The sequence below is a fragment of the Colias eurytheme genome, chromosome 21 (genome assembly GCF_061535395.1).
Source record: "Colias eurytheme isolate Ceu_HAF_F1 chromosome 21, ilColEury1 Martin Lab GWU primary, whole genome shotgun sequence".
Classification (NCBI taxonomy): Eukaryota; Metazoa; Arthropoda; class Insecta; order Lepidoptera; family Pieridae; genus Colias; species Colias eurytheme.
Window position 1 is genome coordinate 5,304,108 of NC_143000.1, and position 12,415 is coordinate 5,316,522.

The 12,415-nt window shown below is 36.9% G+C and overlaps 1 protein-coding gene across 1 annotated transcript in view; it reads right to left on the reverse strand.

Annotated features, from left to right (window-relative positions):
• Positions 1-49: 49 nt before the first annotated feature.
• LOC149899121 (ankyrin repeat and FYVE domain-containing protein 1) overlaps positions 50-12,415 on the reverse strand; it is a 53,688-nt gene continuing 41,322 nt past the window's right edge. The window contains exons 12-21 of the mRNA XM_090114733.1: positions 11,824-11,986; positions 11,456-11,532; positions 9,926-10,094; positions 9,361-9,597; positions 9,012-9,229; positions 8,520-8,728; positions 7,617-7,729; positions 7,411-7,533; positions 7,078-7,202; positions 50-736 (exon numbers count right to left, since the gene is read on the reverse strand). Coding sequence (XP_089970859.1) covers positions 607-736; positions 7,078-7,202; positions 7,411-7,533; positions 7,617-7,729; positions 8,520-8,728; positions 9,012-9,229; positions 9,361-9,597; positions 9,926-10,094; positions 11,456-11,532; positions 11,824-11,986 — 1,564 coding nt within the window. The 3' untranslated portion in view covers positions 50-606. The remainder of the gene's footprint in view (positions 737-7,077; positions 7,203-7,410; positions 7,534-7,616; positions 7,730-8,519; positions 8,729-9,011; positions 9,230-9,360; positions 9,598-9,925; positions 10,095-11,455; positions 11,533-11,823; positions 11,987-12,415) is intronic.

Sequence of the window (12,415 nt, forward strand, 5' to 3'; positions counted from 1 at the left end):
TAAAAAAATATATAAAATTTTTGAAACATTAAACAAATCTATAAAAATTTCAAACATAAATATTTATACACAATGAAGATCATTTATAAAATCGATGAGTGTCGATATAATAAAAAGCACACTACACCTTTGGCATTATCGTTAAGGTGAAGCGAGGCACCAAGTCTAATCTACTGCAATAATAAATTTAGACTGTTTATAGAAGAAGCTTAATATCGACATTTACGATAAAAGAGGCATTTCGAACATTGCTTACTTTAAGGTCACTTGGCATATTATTGCAATTAAATATTTATAGTACTCAGAATAATTAGTATCACTAACAGGCACTAACACTATAGCACATCACTAAACACAGCATATTTCCATCAATCTTAATTTTACTTAAATATTTCCCCAAGCAAGTCGTAAATGTCGTCATTGAGCTGGCAACATATATTGTGACAGGAAAAAAATACTTCCGAAACAAAACAATATCGCTTAACCGATATCCAGAATAAAATACTTAACGTACTTATACAGGTCAGTATTTAAAATGTATAAACGCGTTTAACGTATAAAAGCCTTCCCTAATTTCATTCCTATCAAACATATCACTCGTATAAACTAACTGGCGCCAACTTGTAGCACGTTGAAACAAATTTCGCAAACTCTTTGGGGCTTGTTCATTCCGAACTTGAGTATGGGGATGTCTTGGCTGGAACATTTGTTGCACAACATGCGGCCGCAGTGTCGACTGAAGAAAAGAACAATTTATTAAACAATTATTTAATTTTAACCACATTGTGTAATAGCATATGTGATTTGATCGGTAATTAGTAATTAATTAATTTGAATACCTACATTATGTCAATGTGATTTTAACACACATTTCTGTTCGTAAATATTTTAACATTTTGTACTTTATATTACCCAACTCGTTTGAATCATGATTTTTAATTAGCTGGAGTTGTCTCTTGCCTGCTAAGCGTAAATATATTTGAAAAATAAAATACTATAAAAATATGGGTAAAGTCCGGTCGCGGAGCAGAAAGAATTTCGTACAATGACCTCTTTACCTACTGACAGTGTGTACGGTCACTAGGGTTCAATTTAGATTGCGATATACTGAATGGTGATTTTATAAAGAAAAATACGTCTTGCTTGTATGATACTTTAATTACGACTAAAAATGACAATTCAATCGGACATACCGCCCACCAAAACATATTGTTTTCAACTTAAATTCATTAACAAAAATAAACGATAGCATTTAAATAACAAAACCTTAACTTAACAATTATGATTGAGTACAGTGGACTGTATAACTGTAAAACTATTAATAATTAACTACTTAAGTACTTAAAAACTTGATTGTACATAGCTATATAATATTATGTTATGTTTTGGCAGGAATACATTAAGTTCTTACAATCTATCACATTGAAAAAAGTAACAAAATATTATGTAAAATCTTACATTAACTTTAGGTAAATAAACATTTTTACTTCATACATTAGATCTTCAAACCATTAAAATTTAAACAATTCTCAGCATAACTTTCAAACCTTTTGTAAAGTAATACAAAGAAATAACTTTAAATTAATGTGTTTACAATTTCTTATCTTCTTTATGCCTTTTATATAAATTAATTTAGTTTCAATAACAAGCGATACATATTAATTTAGCTTGTAAATGTATAATACATAACTCATTTCTCTTTAATCAATTTTATTTGGAAGTAAAACTAACTTTGATAAAGGTCTTTTTAACTCTTTACTGCCTTTACATCTTACTGTTACTATTCGTACTAAACCATCTGAGCCAGGATGGACTTCTTTCACGCAACCTAATAACCATTTAGTAGGTGGTAAATCCTCTTCCTTAATTACAACGACATCTCCAATATTTGGTGACTGAATGTTGGTGTGCCATTTACTTCGTTGTTGTAATGTGTTTAAATACTCAGATTTCCAGCGGCGCCAAAAATCCTGTGTCATTTTTTGAATACATCGCCATCTTGTGAGTAGGCCAGCATCAGCCTGCTTATAATGAACATCAGGAACACCAATCAATGATTCGCCAATAAGAAAATGTCCAGGTGTGAGTGCTGTTAGTGTGTGGATAGTCTCGTCTAGTTGACAAAGTGGACGAGAATTAAGACACGCTTCTACTTGGGCCAATAGTGTAGACATTTCTTCATAATATGTTAGTTTTGTGTCTTTATTCACTCTTATCAAATGTTTCTTGGTAGATTGTACACCAGCTTTAATACTTCTTCCATTTCTTCTACTTGTATGTATCTTTCTTTCTGACATTCTTCCTTAGGTCTCAAAAATCTTCTACAATATGACAAAACTCTTTTCATCCGCGATAAACTCGAAAATCTTTCCCAAATTGGTATTTCAAAATCTTCTTCTTTTGTGTTGTATAAACTCTTCCATTCTAAATCTGTTTCTGGAATATCCGTTTTTGTTGTGATAGTGTTACTTTTATCTTTCAGCCATTCTGGTCCATTCCACCAAAGTTTCGCACTCTTTAATTCGCAAGCTTTAATTCCTCTCGACGCGATATCTGCTGGGTTCTCAGCAGATCGTATGTGACTCCATCTGCAGCAGTCCACAACTCGTAAAACATCTGCCACACGATTAGCGACAAAAGTCTTCCACTTACTTGGGTGAGACTGCAGCCACGATAAAACTACCATTGAATCTGTATAAGCGTATATCTGTGTGTTCGTCAGTTTAAGTAGATTTGATGTTTCTTCAATGACTTCTGCCAAAAGGGCTGCTGCACATAACTCAAGTCTAGGTACGGTAAGCTGTTTCAACGGAGCAACTCTTGTGCGAGATGCTATCATGGTAACATAGACATCATCTCTTTCATCGACGACTCTAAGGTAAACGACAGCTGCGTATGATTTCGTTGAAGCGTCTGCGAAACCATGTATCTCCACCACTTTACTTCTTGGAGCTGTGTGAAACCATCGTGGGACTTCAAGCGATTGTAGTTCAAGTAAGTCATCTCTATAGCATTTCCATTCTTCTATTATGTCGCAGGGTAACTCATCATCCCATCCCTTGTTACAAAGCCAAAGTTTTTGTATCATGACCTTTGCCACTATTACTACAGGAGATAACCACCCAAAAGGGTCAAACAAACGTGCAACATCTGAGAGAATAGACCTTTTTGTCACAGGAAGTATTAATTCAGGTAAGTCTATAGTTATTTTAAATGTATCACTTCTTCTATCCCATGTTAAGCCTAATATTTTTATTATTTTATCTAGTTTGATTTCTAAATTTTCTCTAATTGTATTATCATCTTCTTTAATGTATTGTATGACTTCTTCAGCATTACTGGACCACTTTTGCATGTTAAATCCTCCCCTTTTTAATACAACCTTTATTTCTTCACAGAGCCTCTTTGCCTTTTCTACATCTTCATGACCTCCCATTAGATCATCAACGTAAAATGATGTTTGAATTGCATTAGCAGCTTCAGGATATTCTACACTTTCATCATTTGCTAATTGTTTCAGTGTTCTGACGGCGAGGAATGGTGCTGCGGCCGTTCCGAACGTAACTGTTAAAAGTTTATAACTTCTTAATACCTCGTCTGGATTGTCTCTCCAAACAATACATTGTAATTTTGAGTGGTCTTCAGACATCTTAACCATTCTGTACATCTTTGTTATGTCTCCAATGAAACAAATCTTATTAATTCTCCATAAAGTAATAAGACTGCGAAGATCTCTTTGTAGAACAGGACCTACTCGCATTAAATCATTCAATGAAAACCCGTTGGAGCCCTTAGCTGAAGCATCGAAGACTACACGGACCTTTGTAGTTTCTTTGTCTTGTCGAATGACAGCATGATGAGGTAAGTATATAGTGTTCTTGTCATCATCATCTTCTAACTTCTTCATGTGACCCATACTAATATATTCTTTTATAACCTTAGCGTATTCTTCTTTTAGTGATTTATCTTTAGCAAATTTTCTTTCTAACTGTTTGAACCTCTTTGTTGCAGTATCCTTAGTATTTCCTATTCGTTCAATTGTTTCTTCTAAACTTTGCTTTAAAGGTAGTTGTACTTTATATCTTCCTTCGTGATCTCTTTGGGTTGTTTTTGTATATATATCTTCACATTCTTCTTCTTCTTTTGTAAATATCTTCTTCTTGTTGTATAAGAACGTGTCTATTTCCCAAAAAGATTTAAGTAAGTCATTGTCTTCTCTGATTAACATACTTCTTAGTGTCTTTGTGTTGTTACGGTCAGCATGTGTAGTCTGGCCAGACAAGATCCAACCTAGACTAGTCTTTTGGGCTACTAAACCGTTGTGTAGGCGTATGATGCCGTCTTCAATAATTCTTGCAAAAACTTCTACACCTAGTAGAAGGTCAATGCTGCCAGGTGTTCCGTAAGTAGGGTCAGCTAAATCGATAGTTTCTATTTCCATCTGCAGTGAAATCTTCTTGGCAGGCAGAATAGATGATATTGTTTTCATCACGTAAGCTTCCACTTCGATAGGCGACGACTTAGTATGCAATGACAATTGGACCGTATATTTTAAATCTTGTTTTTCGTCACCTATACCCGAAACTGTACCATGTACTCTTTTCTTCTTTAGGTTAAGTAAATCGACAACTCTTGACGTGATGAAAGATACTTCTGATCCCTGGTCTACAAGTGCACGAAAACGGTGAAGTTCACCTGACTTGCCTTTTATGTAGACTATCGCCGTAGCAAGTAGAACCCTTCTACTAGATTGTGCTTCGCTTGAGTAATGCGCTGTGACTTGTGCTTCTGATGTTGTTGCGCTTGTTGGAGTCGTTGTGTTTGTGTAATCAATCCCTTGCTTCTTATCTAAGTGTAATAGGGAATGATGTCTTCTTCTACAAATTCTGCAAGACGTTTGTTGTTTACAATGTGAAACAGTGTGATTGGGAACTAAACAATTAAAACAAAGCTTATTCTTGAGTACAAATTGATGTCTGTCTTCAATAGTTTGTTTACAAAATTCGTTGCAGTGATAAATATAATGGTTTTGCTGACAAAAGATACACATCGGCTGATTGTTACTTATTAAATGTAAATTCTTAATATTCTTAGCGGCATGGAATGATTTTTGTGTTAACGATCTATCTTTATTTGTAATTTGTTGACTGTTCGATGTTATCATTTCCAAGGTGCGATACTTTAACTCAAGGAATTTATTCAAATCTTTCCAACTAGGCAACTCTTCCGATTCTTGTTGATAAATATATTCTTCCCATGATTTGTGTGTCTCCTGGTCTAATTTTTGTAGTATAATATAAATTAAAATTGGACCCCATGTATCGGTAGAAATTTGCATATTTTGTAGACTATTTAAACATTCATTAGTTGTGTCCAAAATGAATTTAATTTGTATCGGAGTTTGTGTATTTACCTTACGTATGCCAAAAAATCTTTTAAATATGGAGTTTATAATAATCCTTTTATTACCGTAACGATTCTTTAAAGTGTCCCAAGCTTGTTCGTAATTATTTTCGGTTACATTAATATGTTTCAATAAAGATGCGGCTTCACCGGTAACACTCAACTTAAGATAATGTAACTTCTGTACCTTTGATAATGACGAATTATTATGCACAAGTGTAGTGAACAAATCTTGATATGATAAAAATTCATCGTATCTTCCTGAGAAAGTAGGTAACTCGATGTGAGGAAGTTTCACCCCCGAAATACACGGTTCGACCATTGAAACACCCATTTCACCTTGTTGCATCACGTTTTTATTCGCACCCAATAAATCTATCATGTCCGCTTTAAAGTTGATATACACATCTTCGTATTTATAATATTCTTCGTTTAAAAAATAAGGAATCACGCCGCGCTGATCTCTCGTCGTACGTTTCGATAATTGTAAATGTGCTTCATTAAATAACTTCCAATAGTCTTCCATACACTCCAAACGTGCTTTAATATAGCCCTCCGTTAATCTCACTTTAGGTGATTTTTTAAAATTAATTTGTGTCTTTTGTAACTTCGATGCTAAATCTTCTAACATGTTAATATAACTTTCTTGTTCGGAAGTAATAGTAGTAGCCATTATGTTTAATTATATTCTTAAATATTATCTTCTTATAAATGCAACGATTCACTTCAAAATCTTCGATTTTTAATAATTAATTATAACTTCTTTTGTCTTGACATCAATTGTAACAAAGCGTCGCAAACTTGTAACTCGTAAACAACTTTTTCTATATAGGATTGCTCGCCGGCCCGATGCACTATTGTTCTCGTTATCGCAAAACTATCCGGCTCGTTATAGGCCATATGTACGGTCACTAGGGTTCAATTTAGATTGCGATATACTGAATGGTGATTTTATAAAGAAAAATACGTCTTGCTTGTATGATACTTTAATTACGACTAAAAATGACAATTCAATCGGACACAGTGGTCACAAACATTTTTGAATGAAGTTCAGTTTACATGAAATATTTGGAGGAGAAAATGTTTTTTACTAATTTATTAAATAAATGTCCTTTATTCATTTACTATACTTATTAGTTAGTTACATTTTAACTTTTTCAATAACCACGATATATTATGTAAAAAAAAGTGTGCGTGTACACACATAAGAAATGAAACTTCTTTATGACCTTATTTTTCAAAAAATAATTTACTATGTACAATATTACAGAAATACGTTAGTCTAACACGCGATTTCGACTTAGGCGGATTTTGATTGGACATAAAGAGTTTGAAGTTTATTCTTAAAAATTTTGAATGCACAAAATCATAATTGAACACCTGACACCAATCTAGCAAACACAAACCTTACGCTCTCAGGTTAAAGGTTTACAATCCCTAAGGACGGCGGTCATTGCACCTGTGCGAGCAAGACACATTATTTTTACAAGGGAGTGACAATGACAGGTAATAACAGGTTAATGTACGAAATTCTTCCTGCTCCGCGACCGGACTTTAGCTTCAATAAAACCTGTGCCTACCAATTATATATTGTAAATTAATTTCAACAACCAACAACAAGATAGGCAAAAAGCTGATATCTTTATTAATTTAATGAAAATATATAACAATTACCAATGATGCTTCCTCATAGTGAGTGTGAACTTGGTTCCGCACTCTTGGCACAGGTCGCTCTCGGCCCACGGCGCCTCTGCGGGCAAGGCGTCCAACAATCGATGAAGGAGCTGTCTTGTTGCTACCTGAATGTTTTTTTTTTACTTAAGTTTTTATTTCACGATGATATGGTATTTTTGATTAAAATGCTTATTTTAGAACGTTATGATATGAGAAAGTTAGGAGGCTGGAAATTGTAAATTTTATGCAGATCACATTACCATTTTATAAGAGACACACCACCACACAACAGACCGATATAATTACACGTCAATTTGAAAGTATTAGGATTACCTGATAATTAAATATAGAAACTCCTTCCTTGTTCTCGTGTGCGAGACAAGCTCCCGCCTTCACCAACACGCGGCACATCGCCGCTTGACCGTTCATATACGCCAAGAGAAGTGGAGTGTTACCCTAAAAAATCATGGTAAAATAATATAAAAATATCACAATACATATTTATGAAAAAAAAAAAAAAACGAATAATATTTATATACCTGTAAGTCAGTCCTGTTGATTGGGAAATCTGGCATAAACTCGAGGAAAATTTCACATATCGTTGCTGCGTTATCCTTTTTACACCAACATAACTCGTGGAGTGGGTTGCGACCTGTAAGTATACGTGTGTTAAGTATGTTGCAAACTTTGTTCATTTAAAAACGGCTTTATCGGCTCGAAGGACCAAGATTATAATGATAAGATATTAATTTACTCATTTTCAACTTCAAAAAAGGAGGTAGTAGTAGTAGTAGTGGTTCTCAATTCCGTTATTATTTTAGATTTGTTACCTCAGTCAGCAATAGCGACTGGTTGAACCGATTTTGAATTTTTTTTTTATACATATTTCAAATCAAATGCCTTTTATTTTTTGTTCAATTCTCGACTTTTGAAGGCGGTTTAGTTTGTCGTTTTTTTTTTTTCATAATTATTGTTTGACGTGCAGCGCGTTGTGCCGGTAGCGGGGAACAGCGCGCACGGCACAGGGTCACCTTTCAGGTTGGTAGCGGCCGCGTCTATATCGGAGTCGGCGAGCAGCGCGCGCGCCACGTGCGCGTGGCCCTCGCGCGCGCACACGTGCAGCGCGTTGTGCCGGTAGCGGGGAACAGCGCGCACGGCACAGGGTCACCTTTCAGGTTGGTAGCGGCCGCGTCTATATCGGAGTCGGCGAGCAGCGCGCGCGCCACGTGCGCGTGGCCCTCGCGCGCGCACACGTGCAGCGCGTTGTGCCGGTAGCGGGGAACAGCGCGCACGGCACAGGGTCACCTTTCAGGTTGGTAGCGGCCGCGTCTATATCGGAGTCGGCGAGCAGCGCGCGCGCCACGTGCGCGTGGCCCTCGCGCGCGCACACGTGCAGCGCGTTGTGCCGGTAGCGGGGAACAGCGCGCACGGCACAGGGTCACCTTTCAGGTTGGTAGCGGCCGCGTCTATATCGGAGTCGGCGAGCAGCGCGCGCGCCACGTGCGCGTGGCCCTCGCGCGCGCACACGTGCAGCGCGTTGTCGCCGGCCGCGTCCACGGCGCCCACCTCCGCGCCGCCCGACACCAGCGCCGACACCAGCGCCGCGCCGCTGCCGCCGCCCGCGCCCGCCGCCACGTGCAGCGCCGTGCGCCTACAGACAGAATATAATTATTGTTACAAACAGTCCACCTCGACTACGCCCGGGGTTATAGCACTTAAGTGTCAACATACATAATATCGAACAGCGAAACTAACGAGATTAACCCGTTACGCGTTGCGCACAGCGGTTGTGCGAAACGCAAATTGTACTGTAGCGTCCTGTGCATAGCGCGGCCCGTGACAAATGTATAAATAAATCGTATGAACTATAAGCAAAAACTATTTTCATTTTAATATTACAAATTATAATATTACATTTAACATGAAATGCTTACTTATGTGCATCTCTATCGTTGGGCCGTGCTCCCGCCAATAGCAAACTTCTCAAAAGCACTTCGTTTCCCGCAGCGGCCGCCAGGTGCAACGGTGGCGCTAGTGTGGCGTCTTGCACGCGCGAGTTTACATCTACCTTCACGGATAGCAAAAACATCAAGCTCTCCATATCACACTTCTGTATTGCCACGTGTAAGAAGTTTCGCCCCTTTTTGTCCACCTGTAAATTCATAAAAATATTTAATTTATGCCAAACAAATTACCTTGTTACTAATCTCAAATGGAATAAGAAAAAAAATTAACAAACATATTTTTGCCATAGATATTTTTAACTAATATATTATAAAATACCTGTTCAGCGGCCGAAGGATTCTTTTCCAATATAGCCTGGGCTGCCTTATTATTCCTTGCAGTGAGTGCTGCCGCAAACGGAGTCACTCCTTTATTGTCCCTTGCAGAGAGATCAACTCCCGGTTGTGAAAGAAGTAGCGAAATTATCGTCGCATGTTGGTTCTCTATCGCGATGTGGAGAGGTGTCTTTCCTTCTGCGTCTTTGGAGTTTATATTTGCGCCGTGTTCGAGAAGCGTCTAGAAGATATAAGAAGGCAAAAACCTAATCATACCATTTTACCTTTCCGAAACACGAAGTCGCAATACATTTATTTTGATAAATCTTGCAAATTGATAATTGAAAATTGTGTTTAAAAAAATCCTTAGTTCTTCACATTGCAGAAAAGTCTATGGCAAGTGTACGAGTAAGTTGTGTTGGTTTGTGACAAAACGGACTAGGAAAGTGGCTAGTGACTGTTTGTTCCCATCCATTGCTTATACAAGTCACCTCGACTCTTTGTACCCATCTATTGCCTATACAAGTCACCTCGACGCTTTGTTCCCATCTATATCCTATACAAGTCACCTGTATAACGTCAGTAAGTCCCCAAGTGCAGCACAGGTGCAGCGGCGTGTGTCGGTCGGCAGCTGCGTCCGCGCCCTCGCCCGCGGGGCCCATACGCCGCGGCGACTCCACGTCACAGCCAGAGCGGATCAGGAACGTGGCCAGTGATTCTTTGTTCTCGTCTATTGCCCTTGTTTGATAGATAAATAAAAATACTCAAGTATGCGCGCATTAGATAGATAGATAGATCTTATAGGTATACAATACATGTATGTATTATGCTAAAAAACCGAAAACACCACACCACAACGCGTCGTGCTCACTAAAAAAATAACGACGTAAAAGTTTATTATTCCTAGTCAAGAAAAATGATAATGCATTCTGAAAATTAAGTAGTTTTACACGAAGAACATCATTTAACATTTTATGACTTGAAACAACTTGAATTTCATATATAAAATAAAGTCGATTCTGCCACTCGTCTCTTGCGATAAAGATCTTAAATTTTTGTGTGTATTTTTTTGGTCAATAAACGATTTCATTCTTTGAGCATTACACAAACACAATTTTTTGTCAAATACATAAATAGATAAAAAAGAGCGTGTGTGCCAAGCAAACGTGTCAGAAGTGAAACTTCTTTGGCAATATTCAAAGATGCAAAAATCGTCGCCTTACTCCATGACGTGACTGTATTGCCATGACGCGACCTTGAAATTTTACTCTCAACGCGCCGAAGATACACTTCATTAAATTAACAATTTCATATCTATGTGCTTAAATTCATCAGAACTGAAAATTAAGACGTCAAAACGTCCGTTTAAATATCATTTTATAAAATATTGGCATTTTTTAATTTAATATTATAATATTATTTTTGAGAAAATCTACATAGTTGAAATTTAAAAAAGACGGGTAAAACAAAAAATAAGAAAAAAAAGAGGATAATAACCCGCACGGTCCTAAATAACCTACCTACGTCAATAAAGACGCACTAAGTTCATCAGCGGTGGAAACGCAGTGGAAATTTGTGCACTTTTTGACGATAACTTTTATAATATTTTGAAGTGAAAAATTCTTTAGCGGCGTTGGGTATAAAATCTTAAACTCGCGTCAGGACACGTGGCCTGATCGAAAAAGCGTTAGACGGATGTTTTTTTTTAGCCCTTATATTCCATGCGTAAGACGGATACCATTCCAAAATATCAAACATGCTGAACGTTAATAATCAAGTTTTCACTTCTGCCGGCACTCCCGGAGTGCAACCCGTCTTTTTTTATTATCTATTATTGAACTTGCCGTTACCGTGAAAATTATTTTTTTTTTACCATTGAACTCGAGTATTTTTTTCCAAGTACTGGAATGATGGGGAATTTGACCAAACACCAATTTGCAGCTGAATGGGAATTTTTGTAACTTTGAACATTGATCGGGCTAAAGTAATAATTAAGAATTATTTTCAACATATTTATGAATTAGGAATAAATAACGTGCTTTTAAAAGTATTTTAATGTTAATTACTGAATCCAATTGAATTGCATATATAATACTCACTTGTGTAGTAATGTTTGTAGACATCCATCGGGCCCCGGCCCCCAACAGTCTGCATCAGCTCCATTTCTTACTAAAATCTGTAAAAATAATGCAATATACGCAACTATTTTAAGGTCATACAATATCAACAAATTAATCTAAATAAATTCTTCTTATTCTTCTTTCGAGCTTTACTCAGCACACTTCTACTTTATTCAGTTTTCACTTTGCTTTCGCTGCCTCACACTTGCCCAGGTTATCTGGACATAATCACTTTGAGCTCCATTCAATTGCCTACTTTCTCAAAATTACATTGAAAAACACTCAATACTTTAAAATATATGTCACCTTGAGCTTATCCCAGTACTTCTGCATTATAAAATACTTACACTAGCAACTTCCTCCTGTCCCGAATCGAGCGCTGCCCACAAGGGAGGTACGCCATTCGCGTCCAACTTGCTCATATCTACTCCACGGACACATAGAGCTTCCACGACCAAACCCAGGCGGCAGTGTATAGCTAGCTGAAGGGGGGTCTCACCCGCGTCTGTCCTGGAGACAAATTGAGAGAATAGATAATTCCTTTGGGTAGGAGAGTTTGGAAGGTTTGGTATGTAAGAACTGCAATAAAGAAATTTTGAAAACGTGGCATATTCGTTTGTATTACAAATGGTACAAATAAAATATGCTAATACACAAATAATGTTTATACTTTATACATATATGGTTATTTTATATAATTAATAATCATATTATATTTGATAATTAATCATTATAATTTAAAATTATTGGTTTATATAAGTCTCTCGTTATTACCTTGCTTTATTGAGTAAGAAAGAAGAAAAAAATATGCATCCAAAAAATTCCAACACAAACACTACTTTGTTAAATAACAAAACATACGTTATAATAGTTGATTAAGGCGATTATTACACTAGTACGGATTAATTGAACATTACATGATGAGATTTAGCTGTGCCA